Source organism: Maylandia zebra, linkage group LG9, assembly GCF_041146795.1.
Source record: "Maylandia zebra isolate NMK-2024a linkage group LG9, Mzebra_GT3a, whole genome shotgun sequence".
NCBI classification, from domain to species: domain Eukaryota; kingdom Metazoa; phylum Chordata; class Actinopteri; order Cichliformes; family Cichlidae; genus Maylandia; species Maylandia zebra.
The window spans coordinates 20,184,105-20,207,469 of record NC_135175.1 but is presented as its reverse complement, the minus strand read 5'-3'; the positions used below and the strand labels follow the sequence as shown (position 1 = coordinate 20,207,469).

Here is a 23,365-nt window from a genome sequence, read left to right as displayed (position 1 = left end):
ATTTCTCCTTTCCAATGACCTTCACATCCACATTTAACCACTAGTTTGTAGCTGTGCGCAACAAGGGATTAGACACTCCATCCTGCCGCTACACCGCAATCTTCACAGGTTAAGCCTTGTCTGGCAACTTAGAGAACAGTGCGCTAATAGGTCCCATATGGACTCTGCAAGTGCAAATATCTCCTGTAACCTATAGTGCTGCAAGTAACCGTGCTTGTTTTGTGCTTAATTGCTTATATTTGGCCCTCTTCGAAAGGCAAATGCAATTTGTAATAGCTTGTAAGTTCAGCTAGTCGTCCAGGGGCTTGTGGAGTAAAATGACTAAGCAGTGTGGAATTTTTTTTTTCTTTTATGGTTTATTCGGCGGGAGGTGGGGGTAGGAGTACAAATAACTCGAATAAAGTAATGAATGAAAGTGTAATGAAATCTTATGTCTTCGCACAGAGTAAAGACATAAGATTTCATTACGCTGGTAGAAAAGTGTCTTGGTGCTTCCTCTCTTGTCGCAGTGGTCATTGCATTTTTCTTTACTTTTTTTTTGCGACTTTTAAAAGTTTGAAGTCATATTTTATTATTAGCATTTACAACTGTCCATAAATAAAGTAGAGCCCTGTATTGTAGACAAGCCCTGGTTTGGGCAGTAAATGCCCTGGAGATGTTGGAAAGTAAACACTCTTAACGGTTATCATTATTAGTCTCCTACCTCTGCCAGCTCCCTTTAGGTGATAATTGCCCCATAAAGACAAATTCTTTCCTAAAGCAATAGCCAGGTGTAAATTCCCCCCAAAATTCTCCCACTTTCCTTTGTAACTCTTAAGTGATATGTGTTAATCAGATTTGCTCTGAGTGGTATGGGTGTTACCATCGTAAAATATGCCAAGGGAAACTGCTCACTTGTATGCTGGAAATAAGATAATTAGTGTGATGCAGTGCTGTGTGTGTGAGAGATGCGAAGCAGAACCGTTATGAGGGTTTATTTCTGTTTCCGAAGGAATCTTGGCTGTATGGCTTTTTATATTTGGCAACAGTCTGCTCCCCACACCTCCACAGACACGCATGTATGGTTGTCATCTGAGCAAATCGCACAGCGTAGCCACACAAGGCAAGTGCTGGTGTAATCTGCCAAAAGCTTTGTTTTGGATTTACAGGATTTTTTGTTTTTCTTTATTTGCCTGTGCACTAAAATGATTTTCGCTTACAATGATGGAGAGATTTCTGTTAGGGAATTTCTTGTAATAGATCCATCTATCTATTTTTCCTCCATTTTCCCAGTGTAGAGTCATGGGAGATGCTGAAACCTCGCCCAACATCATAGGACAAGAAGCAGTGTACATCCTGGAGAGTCTGTTGCAGGCTAACACGTTGAAGCACTTTCACATCTTTAACATTTTCTTTTTTAAAGTTTTGGGAAATGAACTCCAAGATGTCACACATACAAAAACTAATCTTTTGTGTTATGGCACACTGATTCTAAGGCTTCAGCTAAATTTTGAAGTACAGTGCAGTAAAAATATATTTTTTCCCGCAGACTCTTGTAAAGACTCATCTCATTTGCACTTCTATTGACACTCGTTGTTTTTCTCTGATTTAAGAACAGGCAGTGTGTCATAAAGTCGGTCTTTGGAGCACTTGAGTAAAAGCCTAACTGTGTTATTGTCAATATCCTGTCTGCTTTTGACTGTGGTTGGATGAGTGAGCCTCTGAGCTCTGTATGCAAGTCCATAAAATCCATTAGGTGATTCTGCTATAAGCCAAAACAACAGGAATTCATTAAAAGTGTGAGTGCTAACTCTCACATCCCATATTCTCCCACAGCCATGCAACTTAGATGGGGCTGCAAAAGCAAAGTGAGTTATTTAGAAAACCTGTAATAAATTCATTTTCTTAGTGTTAAGCTTAGCTGATTAATCCATGTAAAGATATGACAGAATATATGACCCTCTTTTTGTTTCTTTCCACTTCAGATAATTCCCCAGAATACACAAGACTTTTCAGCTGTACAGCACTGACGCATCACTACACCTGATTCTATAAAAAACACAGGACTGGCTGGGTACTCGTCAGTATTTAATGCACTGGCTTACCAGAGCTTCAACCCTGAGGCCCGATGACATAAAGGGTTCATGAGGCTCGAGATGAAAATTCACAGAGAGAAAAATGTCATGCTTCACTTTATGCTGAGTTTCTTTTGGCATGTGATACCCGTTTTAAGTCTGTATGTCAGCTCTCACTATGCCCAGATTAATCTCACACCAAATAAGGGTCCGCAGAGTGTCTTTCATGCAGCAGGTCTACTTTACACCACCTGGCACACGGTTTTTTGTGCGAGCGCACTGCAGAGAGAGCTCAGGCCAAGCTCCTCATTGTTGGCTTCTGGCAGGAGCTCGATCGTTGATAGTTATAACCAAGGAAGCTTTTTCAAAATTAAAAACGAGTATGAAGGAAACGAGGTACAGACAAGGCTAAAGACGGTGGTTATCTCCTGCTGCTGCTGAAGTAGCAAAGGATGTGACTGATCCAAAACTTCATGTTAGCAAAGAAAAGGGTGAAAAGAAGAGGGCTGTTTTGTAGGTTGCTGCTTTATTGCGCTATGAGCTTGTAACAGCTTTTTGGCCTTTAATCACTAGACTAAACCTGACACCCTCGGTGATCCCGGCCTGTGTGTGGCAGGAATTTTAAAGATGTTTCTTTATTTCACAGACATGCCATTTTGCAAGTGCTAAAACATGACTATGTAACAAAATTGTTATTACAGCTTGACTGATATAGATTTTTTTAGATAAATACCGATATTTGGCGATTTAAAAAATCTGGAATTCCTCTATGACTGCTGATATTTTTTTTTCTCTCAGACATACAAGACAAATACATTTTACTAAAAATCTCATGTGTAGTTCTTTATGTACTTCTTTACCCTCTGCCCAACTATTCTCGGATCAGTCGGTTGTCTTTGTGGCGTTCCACGTGCGTGTCTTGCGAACAGGTAACAAAGTGCCCTCTGGTGGCCAAACTGTGTAATGCCAACACCCATAACATGGTTGTTTCTCCTGTCTCTTCTTTAATTTTTACGTCTCATTAATCAGCTTTCATAAACGCTAATACTTCATCCATCCATCCATTCGCTTCTGCTTATCCTTTTCAGGGTCGTGGGAGGCGCTGGAGCCTGTCCCAGCTGTCATAGGGCGAGAGGCAGGGTACACCCTAGACAGGTCGCCAGTCTGTCACAGGGCTAACACAAAGAAAGAGACAACCTTTCACACCTATGGGCAATTTAGATTGATCAATTAACCTATCCCCACTAACTGCATGTCTTTGGACTGTGGGAAGAACCCACGCAAACACGGGGAGAACATGCAAACTCCACACAGAAAGACCTCGGCCTGATGGTGGAATTGAACTCAGGAATTTCTTGCTGTGCAGCAACAGTGCTAACCAGAGCCATTCATATTCATTCATTCATATGTCATCAAGTAGCAGATGGCAGCCGACAAAATCAGCCTGCAAATAAATCAGTCAGCTTCAGCTTTTTATGACACAGAAAGAACTATGATATATCTCCTGATGATTAAAGCTCAAAGCTATATCATGAAGATAAACTTTTGTTTTACTTCTTAAACATAGTAAAGTTATTGCACCAAAAAAAAGAAAAGAAAAGCTGATTCTAAGGTGGTTTGGTGGAAACATTTGACTTCAAATTTAGTAGATTTTATATGGAGTGATCCACTTGTGTTTAAGGAGAACTGCAGTACCTTTAGTACAGTCCACTAAAGGTACTGTGGTAGTGACGTACACTAAACACCCCAAACACTCGTAATAGCAAATCCTATCAGCCAGAGCATTTATAACTCAAAGGAGCCCCAATACTTCAAGTGAAGCAGTTAAAAGCCTCAAATAATAAGCTGAAATGAGAGATGATCAAATAGAGTGTCTTGGTGCAAGGTCCTGTGTGTGTTTTGTGTATATTAGTCCCTATGCAACCCAGGCCTGACCACAACAAGAGTCCATCAGTTGTGCTCGCAAAGCCAGCAGTACGCTCAAACCCCTGTGACTGCATGCACACACCCCCGGCAGTCCTTGTTGTGTGGAGGGGCCATGTTGGACCAAACCCCAGATTGCGGTGATTATTACTGCTGACCACACACGTATAGCTCCACACATGCAGGCTATAAAATATTTGACTCTAGACGTCTATCCTCTCTCTTTCTGTCTTGTTTGCTCTCAACATGGAATCAATTTTGTAAGAAACAAGACCCATGTTTGTTAGTTAGCCAGAAGTTTTACCAGAAGGGTTTCCCCTTTTCTCTTTAAGCTTTCTTTAGTTTTATCATAGTGGGAGGGAGATCATACCAGTTTTGCACCACTGACATTAATACACTATAAGTCATTGCAAAATCACTTTTTATTTGGCAAATGAAAAGCCATTCCTTCCTGTCTTTTCGGCCGCTAGGATTAAAATATCGCACGTCGTGCACTGTTTGTTATAAGAACAATAGATGCTCTAAACCATGGCTAAATGAAACCACTCTCCATCATTCTGTTGTATCGTCTCACCGTGTAATCAAGTCCATTTTGTGCCCCAACATCTCCTGTGTAGCATTTTTGTTTTGTACATGATTTTCAAATATGCCATATTGATACACGATTACATCCAGGTGACTTTGTTAGTATGACGTCACTAAACCCAATGAAATAACAGTCATAATTTCATTGCACTGTCTATTTGCTTATTGATCTTGTCTGATGAGGTGAATTTCTTACAGGCTTGCTTGGTTTTCCTGGTCTTCGGGACTGTGGAGTCCCATCAGCCTCGGCCTCCAGTCTGCTGTCTCCAGGATATATGGTCCTGATTACAGCAGAGCTTTAGAACTCAATGCAGATGTTGCGTTGTAGATGTTGCTAATAATAGATGATCTATTGTATATCAAAAGCTTTTATAAAACCGAGCTCCTTAATAAGGCACTACGATAAATTTGATCTTTGATATAATCAACTTGGACTCTGGATATCCGAAGCACCGGGGCTTTAAAATGTAACGACGTAAAGTCCACTTAAAATTGGGAATCTGTTGGTGGCCTTGTTTGCCAGAGCTGAGTATAAAAGGCAAGAGGAGGACAGTGTGATGTCATGCTGTTGGATTTAGGGAGATACCACCAATGAGAAAGAAATAAAGCTGGGGAGGGGATTCACTTGTAGCACTCAACCCGCCTTGCTGCTTTATGAGGACTGTAATTAAAGATTGGCTTGGGTGTTGTGGTTCTACGACCACAGAAGGCCTTATGTATCTGACAGGCATGAAGATCAATGCCATAGATCCTGGGAATGATCTTCTGTCATTTATCAGAGGATAGCAGCTTCCCTTGTTTTTCACTACACCTACTCTTTAAGCATTGCAGTCCTCTTTGAGGGGAGCTTAACTTGTTACTGTAGAACAAACTGAGTTAACCTCCCCTTTGTGCAAGAATACTAAAATGTTAAGAGAGTCTTCTTATAATAGAGTGTATTCCTTCCTGTGCATATACTGGGATTTTTGGCTGCTTGTTACCTAGCAGGTCGCCACAGCCCATGGATCTGCATATTTTTATATTTCTGATTTTGCACAGATTTTACAACAGATAACCTTCATGATGCACCCTTCCCATTTATCCGGGCATGGGACCTGCATTAGGAGTATGCCGACCCCCTGAGTTTGTGTTCCAGACAGGGGATTTTTCTTTTGCAAGACGAATGTGTTAAGAACTACACCTCTTAACCCAAAAGGACAATCCCAATGCCAAAAATCTGATCAGTGAATTTTTTTTAATTTTCTTCTTCTTCTTCTTTTTATTTTTATTTTTAAAAAGGCTATTTTGTCTGCCCACCTTTATGTTTGATGGTTGCCAGTTTTTCACTCCTTCATTATTCACACAGTTCTTCTCAGTCGCTCTTTGCTGCAGAGGTTTTATCACTGAAGATCTCCAAAGGATCTGTTTGATTTTAGTGAGAGGACACGCTTATCCAGCTCATAGTTTTCCCCGTAAAGATCCTTGTCCCCTGTGCGTTTGTGAACACCGTCGTGTTGTAAAATTCCTTTCCTCTCGAGCTTCTTGTGGCTGCCCTGAATGAAAACACCATTTAGTATTCAGTTGCCCTGACCGTCCATGCACCTTTGACATTCACGCAGTCCCATAACATTACACTCACACATCCTTGTTTCATGCACTCCTCTGTGGTGTTATTGGCCAGGTTCACACCAGACATGCTGGAAACCATCAGATCCACACAAATTTATTTTGGTTGTAACTGACCAAAGCGTGTTCTGCACTTCATCAGGCTTCTTTTCTTATCCTTCGGCCAAGTTAAATCTTGCAGTTTTATGAGTAATGGCTTTTTTGAGGTTGACTTTATCCAGTGTCCGTCGCGGCGCCCGACACCCCCAGATATTCTTCTCGCCGAATCAAAAGCATTTGCTTGTCTTTTTTCCAAATAGGAGGTTTGTGTGAGGTCACCAACTCCATCTTCCGTTACTGGTAACACGGCTCTTCCTACACTCCCATTCACACTGTTTATTTTTTACCACACTCAGCTATGTTGCATTAGATATAACCCAGGAGGAAAGTGTGTGTTCACAGGTGTTCTTTTATAACCTTGTTCAAGCAATTATCCTCAACTAGGATTTCATGTGGAATCGGTTTGGTTCCAGTGGTCACAGGTGTTCTGACATTTGTTCTATTAAAGTTGGACTTTGTGGCTTGTGTTTTATGTTCATAGTCTGTCGTGCATAGGATCAAGTACCTCGCACTTCAAAATAAAAATCATAAAAATTATAGCAAGATGTTTTCATTTTGAACTATTTCACTGTTTTAGTGATATTGCGCAGCCGTGTGCTCGGGTTTTGCTGTGAAGGGATTATCCCAGGATTGTCTTTAAAGACTGCTGGAAGCCTCGCTCTATGTATATCACCAGATGTCTCCAAACCTCACTCTGTGTCAGCACTTTATCTAGTCAGCTCTGTCTCCCATTAAGTGCTTAGCACATCAAATGATGTAAGTGCTGGCATCAGAGGTATCATAACTTATCTAGTGTAAACCAAACTTACAGGAGGTGGAATTACGGCTGACAGGTTTTATTGTTCACCTGTGCTTGGAGCTCATGTACGCTCGGTCCACTGAAACAGATCATCTGGCCACTTGCGTCCTATCAAAGGAAAAAAAATAGGAGGATTAAGCATGCTGCCATTAAAGAACTTGGCAAAGTTTAGACTGTCTAACAGGTCCCTTTCCAAATCACACACTTGGCCATGATTGGTACGAGCAAAATAGGCCAAACACAGCAACTACACATAAGTGATCCAATCTGCCTTTTTATTTCTTTCATTTCATATGCTTTAGAATATGATCATCTCTATTTAAAAAAAAAAACTCTGGAAACTATTCAAAGTGGCTGATTTATTGTTCCGTAACTGGCAGCGCAAGATTTGCTGCTGCCAGGCTCGCTGCCAGCAGACTGGTGTGCATACACGCTCCTATAGATTTACTGATAGTTACACAAAAATGCTCTGAACCACTACTGACTGTCTAGCACCCTGCACTCAGTTAACACAGTGCACTCCATGATGTATGCTTTCATCTACACTTGCTGTGGTTTCTTGTGTTTTTGTTGAGCTCGTAAAATAATAATTGGCTCTTTTTTTTCCCCCAGCAGATATGGCTCAGATATTTCCAGCAAACGCTGAAAATTATATAAAGAGTTAATTGAAGGGTCTTTCTTCTAATGTGACTTTTTCTCTCTTTCTGTTTTCCTTGCTAACTAGCGTCAGGCTGTCTGGGAGGCTGATCTGAAGGCTGTGAGAGGTGGGAGCTCTGTCGGGCAGACGGGCCTGCTACTGGGCGACTCCCTCTTTTCTAAAGAGCTGGAGAACATGGGCAAGCAGCTTGCTGGTAGGCAGTTGTATGTGTATGTTTGCATGCTTTATGTGTGTGTGCGTCTGTATGTGATATTAGCTATAATGATGAATTGTGAGACTGAGGCAGATCAAAAAGCCTTCTTTCTTTGAAAGCAAAAACACTGTGCCAGCATGCACACATGCAGGCATACAAAGCTATAGAGTCTTATATAACTGAAGGGGATTTAGATAGCACTTGAGGGGTGGGGGGGCTATCCAGTAAAAGAATACACAGCTTTTGGTGGAAGGAATTTCCTGGTTAATTAAAAACTAAGACTTATGGAGCCCTGGATTAGCCAGAAAAAGAAAAAATGAGCCATTTTATTACATCGTATAAAGGTTTTAGCATGTTTTGATTAATTCATTCTCTTGCTTTAATAGTAAAATACAAACGTCAAAGATCGGTAACTTATATGCAAAGTGTTAAAATTCAAGCAGCGACCCTTTTCCATATGCAGTTTCATGAAACAATTCACCTTCTCTCAGTGGCCAGTGATGCAATGAGTGCACGGGGATGGTCAGTCTTACATGAGGTAGTGTCACCAAGAACAATAATAATTGGCTGATTATACACTACTTTATATAAGAGCACTTTCCACAAGGGTGGTCTGAACATGAAGCTCATTGCAGTTTGTTAGTTTTTTAATGAAATCCACACTGTGACTGTGGACCAAGGGCATCGACTGCGTATGAACCACAAATCCAAAGAGAAATCTGAATCTGAGAATAGCATGTGAAGGCGTCCGTTACCGCTGCATCTGTTTACTTTGTCTTTAAAGAAATGCACAATAACTCTTGGAAAGAAATTACCTTGACTTTGGATCAATCTCTTTCAAATGTATATAATGCATATGTGAACAGTTCACTGCTTAACAGTTAGTTAATAGCATCCACCCATGATATTTGCAGCTGTCTATATCCGCATCCATGTCCACAATGATGGCGTAAGAGTGGAGAATATGAGCATTCGTCCTAATGAGAAAAATTACTTCCAGTAAAATTAAAACCCCCAAATCCCCTACTTAAAAGCCCTGTAGTAAAACCATCCAGACATGTGGATGTGGACTGAAGTTACTGAATATTTTTTCATCTCGGTGTAGACTCTCTGTATGCACTCAACTCACCTTCAGCAAAAAAAGACTGATGTATTCATCCAGCTCAGGGGAGAGATTGTTCTGGCAAAATTCAATTGTTTATCTTAGTCTCTGTTTTGGTTTAAACATTTTTCTTATAAGCTATTGATCAGGGAAATTATAATCTATTTGCACAGGGTGTTCTGCTCTTTTGGGACACTTATATAACTCACGCACACAACCAAAACGTGAGGACAAGATGTATCTTTTGGCTTTGAATTATTTAAATCACAGGAACAAATGAATCTATAACACGGGAATGAATTATATAGCATTTTGTGCGCTTAGTATAGTGAGATATGTATATTCTTATCTCTCTCTGCTCTTCCTGGGCTTTATGGAGAGTAAATAGAAAGACTAATTAAAATGTTTTCCACATGCCAGGAATCCCATTGAGCTTCAGTTTTGACAGGTTCAGTTAATAACTCTCACTCCCGCTGCTGAGTCAATATGAGCCGATCGAAGGCTGACTCTGTTGGAGTGTTATTTGTCTGACGAAATGGAATTTGTGTGGCAATTTGGAAATGATTATTCTTAATGTAGTCCAAGGCTGAGCTTTGATATATGTGACGTCTGGGTGACTCAGAGACTGCTTTTGTTGTCATGAAGATCAAGTATGAATCAGATGAAAGTGTGGAATAGAAGCCAGGGAGAGACTTGCCATTTACTGTCATGTGTCACACACTTGTTTGTATATGCATGTCCTCCCAGTCTGTTTAACAGCGTCACAGTGTGTAAAGATTTCTTTGCATACCAGATATATTAAACACATGCTGGTCACACTGAGTGAATTTGTTTCTGTCAAACAGCAGTGGTCACAGCTGGAATGACCTTCTAAGATCATCTGTAAATGACAGTAAATACACCCCAAAAAAGAAAAAAAAGGATAAAGTTTGTGTTAAAAATGTACCAAATTTTCAGATGTTATTGATTTCTAGTTTTATACTGACTAGTCAGCCTGATGATTCCCAGCAGGCCTTTTGTAGAAGCTGTTAAACAAGCTAATCCAAGTCTTTAAAGCCTTTATTAGCTGTTAAATCTTTTCCACATTATGAGCCAGAGCCTCACTGTTGAGCTACTATTGTTTCCCCAGTTTGTGTTTTTATTTTGTGACATTTTCTTATGCACACTGCTCAAAAAGTTAAAGGAACACATTGAAAGCACATCAAATCTCAATGGGGAAAAAAATCATGCTGGATGTCTACACTGATATGGGTACACTGGGTAATGTGTTAGGAACGAAAGGATCCCACATCATTTTATGGAAATGAAAAGTATCAACATGCAGAGGGGCTGAATTCAATGATTCAAAAACACCAAAAGAAACACAAAATGAAAATATGATGTGGCAGGCAAGTCTGTTTTGCTAATATTTCATTTCAGCAACTCAAAACGGTAGTCAGTAGCCTGTATGGCCTCTACATGCTTGTATGCATGCCCAAAAATGTTCCTGGGAGGCCAATAAGCCATAACTGATTATGAACCCCCTCTGCTACTTGACCGACCAGATCAATATCCCACAAGTTTAAGTGACTTGATGCTATACTCTTATTAAAAAGTGTTCCTTTAATTTATTTGAGTAGTGTATGTATCCAGTTAGTGCTCACTGAGATTCTCAGTCAGCCAGGTCATCGTAGTCTAAGTAGCTTGGAAAAAAAAGCGTCTGGACTTCTTTAAGTTTCTTGAAGACAACTTTTGGAGAGTCCAAGATTTTAAGCCCTATGGGGGTGTCCCCCAAGAGGGTCATAGACCCCCTATTTCGAAGATGCCTGTGTTCACATATTGCACAGAAAAGAAGTAATGATGTCGATTGTGAACAACCATCTTTGAACAGAGGACGACGGCTTACAACACCAACTGTCTCCCATCTATAATCCAGTTTTGAGATCCCTTCCCAGAAGCCTTAACGCCCACTCACATCCTGGGCCATTTGACCTCAGTAAATCACATAGGGTGGGGCCAGGTTTCACAGTGACTGATTGTGACGCACACCCGTTGTCACACCTTGGCTCGTGTGATTAGGTAGAGGATTGATTGGGGGTCCATAACCCTCTTGGGGACATTCCCATAGGGCTTAAAATCTGGGACTCTTTTTTTTTTTTCACACAGTTGCGCAAGAGTACATTTTGGAAATATTGCAGAGACAGAGGTTTTTGGACAGTTTTGGACAGTTTTTGTTTGTAATGTTGCGTCTGTACACCACCACGGGGTATTTTAATTCAAACAATCAATATATGATTGAATTGCAGACTTTCCGTTTTACTCTAATTCAACAGATTTAACAAAAGCATTGGATTAATCATTTAGAAATTACACAGTCACCCATTTTAAGAAGTTCAAAGGCAATTGGACAAACTAGCATCATTTTTACGGTTTACAGTTGCATTATGGTTGCTGCTTGCTTGTGGGTCCCTCTGCCTTCAGTTTTGTATTTAATAGCTGAAAAGCTATGCTCTGTTGGGTTGAGATCAGGTCAGTGACTTGGCTGTTGAAGAATATCCAATTTCCTTGTCTTAAGAAACTCTTGGGCTGCTTTTGTAGTACGATTCAGGCCATTATCCATTTGCACTGTGAATCGCTCTTCAATGACTTTTGCAGAATTTGGCTGAATCGCAGCAGAGAGCGTAGCCCCATACACTTAACAATTCATCCTGCTACTTCTATCAGCAGTCACATCATCAATAAACACGAGTGGCTCGGTTCTGCTGGCAGCCATACATGACCATGCTACAATACTGGCTCCACCATGTTTGACGGATGATGTGGTATGCTTCAGGTCATGAGCTGTTTCTCTCCTTTGCCACACTTTTCTCTTCCCATCATTGTAGTGCAAGTTAATCTCAGTTTGGAGGCATTTTTTTCCCCCTAAAACTGTCCAGGCTCTTTTCGATGTTTTTCTGTTCTTGATTGTGACCAGTGGTCTGCACCATACTGTAAACCCTCTGTATTTACATTAATGAAAGCATCTCTTGCTTATAGACTTGAAATTTAAATGATACACCTACTTCCTCAAGAGTGTTTTTGACTTGGCTATATGTCTTTAGCCGTTTCATCTTCTGTGGTCTACCTGGTATTTTAGTATTGCTGAGCCTGATTGCTGATATGTCCACTTCTAAAGTTTTAATATTTAAGGTTTATCAGCCTAATACTGACCTCCTTTACTTGCATCAACATCTCTTTGGGCCCCATATTGAGAGTTTGTGCGAATAACTAGTTCAAAAATGTAAGCTCAACACGAAATCAAGTTCAGATCATTTATTTGCCTAAATTTAGTTTTGGGCCTCTGAAAATGAGGGTCTATGTATAAAAATGTCTGTAATACCTAAGTAGTTAATGTATTAGCACACTTCAAGTGTATAAGTATACATAATTTTGTCGATTCGTGCAAAGATAATCCCGCTCAGTTATTACCTTGAAGTGTGCAGATGTGTATTTATATGCAGACACCCTTTCCTCTGTCTGTATTTTCTTCTGAACTTGCTGTGTTTGGGGCATTTTTTTGGCGGCAGTGGTTTCATTGCCCTCCAGTCATGAAACATGCACTCCATCGGCGTTTGGCCCTTTCTCTTGAGCTGGTGCAGAGGTGTGACTGTTTTTATTTGAACAAAACCACCCTGAAACAATCAGGAAACAATCCCTCATCTTCCTGATTCACCGCTTTGCCTTTCAGTCCTTAGCTTGCTTGACCACATTTGCTCCCTCACTCTCGCTTGTTTGAGGCCAGGGAGGGGCCCGAGTCTGAAAGCTGTGTTTATATAATACCTATAACCTCCTCATCCGTTGTACAAAACATCGCAAACTGCTCAATTCATCAGTGACAAAGGCTTTTGTAAAAGAAAATTTCCCCCATTTAGAGCCAGGGATATCTCGTCAGAGTAAAAGTAAATAATCCCAAGAATTTTTCCAAGACCGCGTTGCCAACTTTTAATTTTACTTCCATTCACACCGTGTGAGGAATGTGCATTTCTTTCACATTATTTGTACGTTATCAATCCAAGGACTAAAGGGAGCGTTTTAATTTCGTCAAGCAAACAGTATATTGTATACTTGTAAGCCTGCTGACAAATGACATGTCTTTAGCGCACTTGTTTATTTTCAGTGGAAGGATCCAATAAAGATTTCATGAGTTCTGAATGGTCGTATAGCGTGCTAGGGCCTTGTACTCGCTCACCACATGCAACTGCTTTTGGATCAAAGACTTTAATAGATCTGTTTCTATTTCTTCTTGTTTTCTTTCTGTCCCCCTCTGTCTCATTTTCTACCCTCTTTTCCCTGTTGTTGTTACTTGCGTTTGGGTTCAAACTCAAGGTTCATAGTATATGAATTTTGATGGCATGTCTCTTTATATCAGTGTCACTGAGATATGTTAAAGTATTCCTGTGTTTAACAAAGTCAGTTTAAAATTAAAACTGCCTTTCATAGGCTACTCTTTACTGTTAGGTAGCTGGAGTCGAATGTCCATTTCTGTGTGTGTCGGTGTGTGTGGTGGTGGGGGGGTATTTAGAGCAAAAACATGTGGTGTTTATCATTATACTGGTAAATACCTCAAGATGAAAATATAAGCTTTATGGGAACTACGGAATACATCCTGTTTACAGCTTTTTAAAATAATATCAGCCATCAGTGTGGGTGGACATAGTGTGTGGGTGATTAAGGACTTAAAGCGGGAAATCATTATATCCTGTACTTTACTTTGCACGTTTGTATTATTTATTTCACTGCAGTCTAAAGGTATTCACTTATTTATCCTTTGGTGTTATGGTCAAGATCCAGCTGTGGAGGTTAGCACATGGTTACAGTGCATACAGCAGTGTTGCCACTGCCAAAAGCTGATGTCAAGACCTGCCTTGAACAGCACGCACGGTTGAGTGTTTACCGTAATTTGATTGCTTCGTCCTCAGCAGTGACCAAGCTACTCTCAACTCCACAGATGTCTTTCAATATTAGCCTCTGAGGCTGCCACCTTCTCCTCTCCCCGTCTCACTTCCTCCTTCATCCATTTCAGCTTTCGCGTTTTGGCCCATTAATAAAATTTGCCAATTTCTGCCCATTAGTTGTTACTAATGTGTAGAATGTGTTGAGATTCATCTGACCAGGCAAACTTTTTCGAATCTTTTTTGTCAGATTTCTAGTCCATGCGAAATATAGCCTCAGTTTCATGCTCTTAGCTGACATGGGTGGTCTTCTGCTGCTGTAGCCCAACTACTTTAAGGCTAAATTTGATGTGTATTCAGAGAGATTTTATATGTTGGTTGTAATGTGGGGTTATTTGAGTTACTGTTGCCTTCCTAAGAGCTTTAATAGTCTGGCCATTCTCTCTTGACCTCTGACATTAGACTGAGACTGCTGCTCACTGAATATATTCTTTTTTTCACGGCACTCTATGTAAACTCGAGAGAGTTTCAGTTTCTGAAATACTTAGACCAGCACATCTGGCACCAACAGCCAAACCAGGTTCAAAGCCACTTAAATCAGCTTCCTTTCCAATGCTGATGCTCAGTGTGAATGCCAACAGCTTGTCTTTACCATCTCTACATGCCTCAATGCATTGAATTGTTACTATGCAATTGGCTGATGAGACAGCTGCAGTATAAGAAACTGAACATGTGTACCTAATGAAGTGTCCTCCGAGTGTGTGTTGGCATTCAGGCAGTAAAACTCTGAGGACCCGCTGCTCTTATAATTTAGAAATTATTACGTCTGTAAAGTTTAACGGTTCACAGACACACACACATAACATCACGCAGGACACAAGTTAGTGAACACATAAAACCAACAACAAGCAGCATATGTTCAGCATTGTGTCTCAAATGAAGGTTTACTTCTATGCACGCTGAGCTGCTTAAGCACATAAACAGCAATCCACTCAGGCATGTCAAATAATTATATGCATTTGATCCCCAAAGGATTTTGTGCAGCACTGTCTGATTTTAAACAAACAGAATCTTCCGGAGTAATGTCCAAAAGCTAAATTTAGGATAGCATTACAGGCATTTTCTGTTTGCATACTAAATGGATATTTGTCAGTGAATAGAAGCACATGTTTCATGTTTTCTGCAAATGTTGTTTGTAAAACCCAGAAAAGCTGAAATTTGCTCAAAAACATGGAAGTTTGAGTTTGTGAAATAATTGTTGCTTGCTCTTGTTATTTATCTAACGTCACACATACAGTTTTCCAGAAGTACCCTCTACCTCGAGTGAGTCATTCCTCTAAATCATGCCTCTTAAATGATAACTCCCAGTTTGTTGAATCCCGATTGTCAAGATCTGGAACGAAAGCAGAAAACATGGAAAAAATGACCCAGATGTTGATCACAGAAGTTGGCAGCGTCGCGTTTTTTTATAAACAAAAATGTTTTCGAGACTACCAGAGCAGCAGCCTAATGTGTTTTTGTCAGGAAGAAGGGAAGAAATACAGCCATGCTGCACTTACTGTATCAACTTGGGACATTTTCTGACAGAGGAAGCTGGATTCACCACAGTTTATAAGGTCTATAAATATTGTCATCATTGCCGAGAAAAGGGATTAACCCAAGCAGTCTCGCCCACAGTAAAGTTTGTGAATCATTAGTCAAATCAGTCGATGAATAAAACTCAAAGTAAGCCTGCTGGTATGTTAAAAGTTCCTTTTCCAGAGTTATTTGGGAGAGTTATCTTAAAAATTATTATGGGCATTTTCGTGGCTTTAAATAAAGTCAATTTTATTTCAATGTGTGTGTATACCATAGGATTTAAATAGGAAATTTACTCCTTAAGCGTTTGGATACTGACTTGGATTATTGCCTTTCTTTCTCCAGAGGTTGAGAAGGACCTGGCAAAGCTGGCAGAAGTGGGAAAGATGACCACCCGAAGCTCCAATAATCCACATAGCAGCCTATACCACACCCCAGTGCGCCACAGAACTCTACCTGACACACTTCCCCTCCCCAGCCTCGTGTCCAGGCCCCAGTCTCCAGCTGGTAGCCTTACGGGGAAGTCTTGTGGTGTGGGCCTCCCCTTGCTTAGCCCCAAGACCACGACCCTCACCATGGGTAGGACTCAGTCTCCTAGCAACCCTGGGAGCAGGACTCAAACCCCCAGAACACCCAGCAGGCCCATAACCCCAAATAGTTTGCTGACACGCTCCACCTTTAACTCCGGCTCTTATAAAGAGGTGACCTTCAGGAGGTCGCGGAGCCGCCCTGTTACACCCACAAGTCAGCCAATACTTACCCGACCGCTGCTCACCCCTCCAGGGCTAAGCAGCACAGATACCCTTGGTGCCAGCCTACGGGCCTATCTGTCTGAGGTAAGACCCCACACTGAAACTTTTGTTTTTTACAAGTCATGCAAGCACTTAATGAGACATGTAGTTCTACATGTTATATTTCACATTGCAAGGATAAAACTGTCATAAAAATTGGGTCATGGTCTGAAAAGGTTTTAGCATCTTGAGAGTGAACTTGTGTGCTGAAAGCCAAAAAAGTAAAGCCGGGCACTGAAGCTGAGAGCCTTTCCTCAGAAAGAAATATGAGCGAGATCACCAGGAGCACAAAATATTACACGTGCAAATCCTTTGCGGGCACACACCACTTCGTGTGGGGTTTAGCAGAAAGTCGTGGAGGTCTGTACAGTAGGATGTCACTTCACTGTGGAAAAATGAGTCTGGCATAAAAGGGGAACTTTCATTGGGATTTCTTTCTTATATTCCTTTCATGATCTACTTAACAGCAGGACTGTTAAATATGAGCCTTTTTTTGAAGGTTTTATTAATGGTGGGGCAGGAATTTTACAATGCCTTTGTGTAATCTGACAGTTATGCCAGTTGACACCTAGTCACATTATCCAAAACACTACTGCACCCAGTCGGCTTTTATTAAGGCCACCTGGTCCCAGGTAGAAGAACTGAAGCCTTAAAGTGAGGCCAGGTTCCAGAGTGAGAGAATCTTTAACCTCTTAAAAGAGAAAACAACGGATATAAATGCTAGCTTTCTTGTGTTTTCTTTAATTGGTATTCAGGAATAGTTCTCTAGGCTTCTTGAAGGACATTCAAAGCTCTTTTTTGGATGTTTGCTATCTTTCTATTTTATTTTTTTGTCAAAATGATGGTAAATGGCCTGTATTTACCATTACCATCCTGTAGTATGCTTTACTAGTCCCTAAGGACCCCAAAGCGCTTTACACATCCAGTCATCCACCCATTCACACACTAGTGATGGCAAGCTACATTGTAGCCACAGCCACCCTGGGGTGCACTGACAGAGTCGAGGCTGCCGGACACTGGCGCCACCAGGCCCTCTGACCACCACCAGTAGGCAACGGGTGAAGTGTCTTGCCCAAGGACACAACGACCGAGACTGTCGAGACCGAGACTGTCCAACCAGATCGGAAGGTTGCCGGGGCTCGAACCGGCAACCTTCCGATTACTAGGCGAACTCCCAACTCTTGAGCCACGATCGCCCCTGATGATGCAACACTGCTTTAATAATGTTAAATTCTGGCTCTGGGGAGGCCAATCCAGGACTGCTAGGGTTTCACTGTTTGTTTTTTTGTTTGTTTTTTCATCTAGGTATGCTTTTACTGCATTGCTGGTGTGTTTAAAATTGTCTGCTTTCATAATTGGATCAACTTTGCCAAGGTCCCTCGCAGTCACCAACCACTGCAGAGCCTCCAATGTGTTTCACAGATAGGATGTAAACGTTCACCGTTGTACCTCTCTCCTAAAGTCCTCCGTACATATAGATGATGATTTGAACCAAAAATGCCAAATTTTATTCATGAACCCTTTAAGACCTACCATAGACCCAAGTCCGCCAGAGCTTATATTATATTTTTACATGCTGTAGTGCCATTTTTGGGAGCATTTCAAGTTGCTATACATAAATACAACCATTATAGCCCAAATTTTAATAATATGTATGCATTAAGTGCATAGTAATTACATAAATTGCAAAAAAGTGCAATAAACTACAAAAAAATTGAAAATCGTTTTTGTTTTTTTAACATATATTTCTAGTTAGAGAAATTTAACTCACAAGACCTCTTGCTACTGATTTTCAGTCCAGATCTTGTGTAACTTGAGTACCCCAGCCATTGTTTCCCCTCTTTAAGAATGGTTCTTAACAGCCGCTCTTCCACTGAGACCATTTCTGAGGAGACTTTAGTGAACAGTAGATGGATCAACTGATGGGCCAGAAGCAGTTTTTGGGTCCTGTGTCAGGTCTTTTCTGTCTCTTCCCCCCCCTGTTTTTGTTACTTCTAAGGGGTACAACACTGATTCATCCCTTGAGGGGGCTTCAATGACCTATTAATATAGGTCAGTGACTTAACAACCAAGAGTAAACATTCCTCTGAAAATGGTTTGGTACAAGGACTGGACTGAAGGAAGTGAAAAAGCAGCCAATTTCCAAAGAAAACTTTGAAAGACCTTCAGGAATGCTCGACAACTATGGCTCTTTAAAACTGGAGAGAAAGTCTGGCTCCTTAGAAGCAAAATATGAAGACATAAGCAGTGGCTTCTTGGATATAAAGTATATATTTCACCGTATATGTGTGCTCATTATGGTAAATGGTAAATGGCCTGTATTTGTATAGCGCTTTACTAGTCCCTAAGGACCCCAAAGCGCTTCACACTACATTCAGTCATTCACCCATTCACACACACATTCACACACACATTCACACACTGGTGATGGCAAGCTACATTGTAGCTACAGCTGCCCTGGGACGCACTGACACAGTTCTTGGTATTCAACTAGTTTTGTACATTTTTATTTCTTGACTTTTGCACTTTTTGATGGGTTAGGGTTCCAAATGTTCAGTATTGAATACAATTATGAATACATAGTCATTAATACAATGACAACCATAAGCCGGTTGAAGATTTGTTTCCATTTTCAGTTTGTTTAAGAGTTCAGATTTGCTAAACGGACAGGCTGGCCTAGATTGTCTTTCCTAATCTTGTTTTCCCATTTCTCTTTTGTTCTGTCCATCTATCTGCAGAGTATATATTTTACCATCCTCTATTATTTCTCTTCTATTATGATCTGTTTTTCCATTTCAGGATGAGTTTTACCAGCAGTTACAGGCCATCAGACAGCCTTGGCATATTCCTAGTGACACAGACAGTGACATCCTGGACCCTCCAGAACAGGATAAAAGTGAGTTACTTTTCTTGCTCTACCTTTCTTCTTTCTTTTTTCCCCTCATGCAGGCGAGACCAAACATCCACAGTGCATCTCAGTTACTGGGAGTTTTTTTAGAAGCTTTCATTTGCACCGTTTACAAATCTGGACCTCTAATGTTTTTACCTTTCCACTGACTTTTTTTTTTCTTTTTTCTTTGTGAGACGTGACGTTCATTTCATCACTGCACAGTCACTTTACCACAATGATTAACTGTTGGATTAAACTGGCAATAGAAACATATTCCTTGTAAAATTCTGCAACGGAGCAAAACGGCTGACTCATGCTAATTTCCATATTTCATCACTGGGTGAAATCCTGGAGAGGTTCTGAAAGGGTGGGATGTTGTCATGTACAATTTCCTTTCCTGGCACCTGTAGGAAATATATCTTTATCAAAATCCAACACATAGATGTGTAGGGTTTTTTTTGTTTTTTTTGCTTAAAAAGTCATAAATCGAGTCAAAGTAATGGCCTGGCTTGGATGCGGTGCAGTGTGTTACTCTGGCTTTGAACATGGCAGAATTAAATCAGACCTCCTTGAAAGTTCTGGTCCATAAATCAAATGAGTGCATGTGGTGGTATGGTCTGATAATCACATGCTCGCCGGAGTGAAACTAAGTACTTTTCAATTCACTGTGATCCGCTAAGAAACTGTCAGATTTATACTGCCTTATGACTGATTAACATATGGATAAATGTCTTAGGTCCTGAGAGACTTTTAAGTTATTGTAGCTGCATTAAATGACAAATCAGTCATGTAAACATTACATATTCCTGCAGGTCTGCTGTATCAGAAATATAAATGGACTGGACTGAAATGCTTCAAATGTTATAACAGCCTTATCAGTAGAAGACTTTATTTTTGGCTGCGCAATTATTCCCAAGGGGTCACCACAGCGGGTAGCCCTGCATTTTTGATTTGATGCCCTTCCTGAAGTAACCGCAAATGGATTTGGGACCTTTAAGTTGGGCTATACTATAAAGCCACTCAGTAAGACATTCTGATACTTATTCCAATACAGGCACTGACATAAGGCGACACGGTCAAGACAAAATCAGTAGGGTTTATGTCACTGAGAGCATGAATATGCTCTCTGAAGATTTCCTAACAGCGCATGAAACGAACAAATAAATGAGTAAATCATGAAATATCCCATGCAAACTGAGAGATTCATCCTCTGGGGAAACATGAATATGCCCAGTATATTTAAAGCATTATGATAAATTCTCCTTGGATCATTAAAAATCAGACAAAATTCGATGAAATCTTTTCCTTTTGGGCCATCCAACATGTTTCCACAATTACAACCTGATCAAGTGCTCAAACCAAATCTCACGCTATCCTTTGTTGTATTTGTCAAAGCTTCTTGAAGTGGACCAATGTGCTGGATGTACAGAGCGCTGCAGACCAACACTGGCACGCTGAGGTCCTGTGACTGCTTAGCCAAAAATAAGACGCTTCCAATTTCTGAATGAGTTAAATGATAAAAGACAACGCTCTGAAAATAACTAAGCCCTGTTTTCTCAGCAAACAAAGAATCATCAGCTACACAAAGTGAAAATTAAGTGCATGTGGGACTTAAAAAGACCGCTTTCATTGATGCTATGAAACAAGAATTCCAGTCAAACAAAAGATCAAGCAGGCGAATGGTTGTCACATGGAAATATAACTCTTCTGACAAGTTCCTCTAGAGGGCCGTTGTTTTGCCAAATGTGTATCTTGCACAATAAATGGATGGATTTTCCTAATAGCCCCTGGGGGTCTGCTCTAAGTCTTGGCAGTAGTAATGGCAATGCTGAGAAAGGATATGAACCGCATATTGAATTAGACGTGGCTCAGACAGGGGAGAGGGAGACTGACAGAGAAAAAGAGCCACAAGACGTGACAAAGCACTTTCTGGCGTGAGAGAGGACCCACTGGGACTGTTCACTGAAATCTGGTTTGTGTGCATTTGCGTATGTGCATGTGAGCGATTGTATTAGTCAGTGCAAGGCATTAAAATTGTTTTCAGAGAGCACTTTTGCGCTCTTTATCCAATTTTTTTTTCCTGGGAATTTTTTGACCTATGAAATAATACTGTTAAACAGCAGCTGCACTGACAGCTAAATATGCGATTGGGGAAAAAAAGATTTTTTAAAATCACAGCCTATAAACAAAGCAAGAGGCAAAGCAAACTTCTAATGTTTGCTTATTTAGGAATTGCTTCAAATCATTTTCAAATAAAAACAAATTGAAGTGCTCTCATTGTATGTGTTTTTCAATATGGGGTGCATGTCACTGGATCTAAATAGTTTACATACATGGAGACATAGTCAGTGACCTTCATTTACATATATAAAACAACATGCATCTCCTTAGTATAGCTCATTATGCTTTCTATCTTGCTGCTCTTAAATCTGAAACTGCAGCTGGCTACTTTGGGTTAAAATCCATCCATTTTCTTCTGCCTATCGGGTTCAGCATCACAAAGTGCCTAGAATCTAATCACAGCTGTTACATGCAGGGTGCACCCTGGACAAGTCACCAGTTTAGAACAGAGCTAACAGACTGAAGCAAACTCCACACAGAAAGGCTTCCCTACGCTGTGTTCACTGCATCATTCCATGTTTGGCACTGATCACCACCTGCACTCATGTATATATCATGTATATATCTATCTACTTAGCACTTTTAATTCTTATTCTCATTTTTATTTTCATGTCCATTTAAGCTTAATTTATAACAGTATTTATAACAGTATGTTTGCACTGAACACCGCAGCAATTTCCTAATGTTGTAAACCCGCTCAACATTTGGCAATAAAACCCTTTCTGATTCTGATTCAGGTTAAAGTCTCCGTCTGCTAACACGGCTAAAGCTAAATTGGGTCCTGTCATTTTGGCTGTTTGTGTGCAAAATCTGACACATGAAAAATATTAGTAAGCAAGGGTTTTACCTCTTATTTTCATTCTTTGTACTAAGCAAAAATAGCTGTCGGCTAGAGTTTGACAGGTTTAGTGTAAAGCTATAGTTAAAGTTTTAGACTACGAGAGTTTGCATGATCATAAAAAAAACTGAAAAGTCATAAAATTTGCAGAGAAGCCAGGAGAAGTATTGGAAAACGAAATAAAGCTAGACAGGTGGAAAAAAGCATGGATATTTTTCTTACGTTTTGTTATAGGGTAGTGTCAGGCCATGAACTTAGTTGCAGCTTGCACTTTGACAATATATAAATTTGTGCAATACCAGTAAAATTCTGATTTTCTTGCATGTGTATAATTTTGAATATAGATTACTATAGTAATATAATATAGAATATAGTAATTTTGAATAGAGATTACTTTAGAAACTCTATCCGAGTGGTTAGTCCTAGACTAAAAGAATAAAAATCAGAGAGGATCTCTGCTGAAAAAGGTTTTTAGTCCAAGGCTAGACTTACTTAACCCAAGCCTGTGAAACCGAGTCTACATGTGTGTGTAGTGTAGTGCAGTAAATGGTGCTAAATGAGCTCAGCACTAATACGCCAACCTCACTGCCAGCCTAGTGCTTAATGTGACACCTACTATGGGTCAGTCATTGTATAAAAAGATATTTCAAACGAACCATGCTAATACTTTTTTTTTGTCAAAGCCACAAATGCCTATAAACGTTTATTGTATTGCATTACTGTAACTTCAAATAAGAGCCGTCGTCCTGCGTGACATTTATTCGTTTCTTTCGCAGGTGGTTCACGAGACGCCAATAAGAGATCCGTGTTTTCAGGTGAGAATCTGAACAGGTAGATGTTTTAACCTTAAGAGACAGTCTCTAATGTGTTGCATAATTTTGCCACCGCCTGCAAACTATGTCAAGAGTTCTGCTGCTGTAAGTAACTGCTTCAAACTGAGAGAGCCTCAGCGTCTGTCAGTGAGCTCATGTTTAGAGCCACATTATGTTTCCCAAACAACTACCAATGGGCGAGTTGGTAGCCTCCACCTTCATTTACGGTCCATTCAGTTACAGTCACAGGCTAAATGGAGGGCACAGCGGCTCTCAAATGCGATTGGCGGAGGCTGCCTGTGTGTGGAGACGCTGTTGCCCAATTCCATTAAGTCACTTGGGTTGTGCGTTTACACGCAGCAGACAGCGTCAAGTCACAGCGTCAACATTTGGGAGAAGGAGAAAGT

At 40.5% G+C, this 23,365-nt stretch overlaps 1 protein-coding gene and 1 long non-coding RNA gene across 3 annotated transcripts in view; one reads left to right on the top strand and one right to left on the bottom strand.

Moving 5' to 3' along the window:
- The window catches only part of lg9h8orf34 (linkage group 9 C8orf34 homolog), a 72,148-nt gene that overhangs the window by 47,716 nt on the left and 1,067 nt on the right, over nucleotides 1–23,365 (top strand). For both annotated transcript variants that reach the window (XM_004546635.3, XM_004546634.3), the window contains 4 exons: nucleotides 7,790–7,916; nucleotides 15,852–16,342; nucleotides 19,097–19,193; nucleotides 22,923–22,961. In XM_004546635.3, the coding sequence (XP_004546692.1) occupies nucleotides 7,790–7,916; nucleotides 15,852–16,342; nucleotides 19,097–19,193; nucleotides 22,923–22,961 (754 nt within the window). The remainder of the gene's footprint in view (nucleotides 1–7,789; nucleotides 7,917–15,851; nucleotides 16,343–19,096; nucleotides 19,194–22,922; nucleotides 22,962–23,365) is intronic.
- On the bottom strand, nucleotides 7,088–15,938 carry LOC143420301 (uncharacterized). The gene is made up of 3 exons (XR_013100118.1): nucleotides 15,826–15,938; nucleotides 15,247–15,321; nucleotides 7,088–7,173 (listed from the first exon to the last, which is right to left on the bottom strand). It is a non-coding gene; the product is annotated as an uncharacterized LOC143420301 (long non-coding RNA).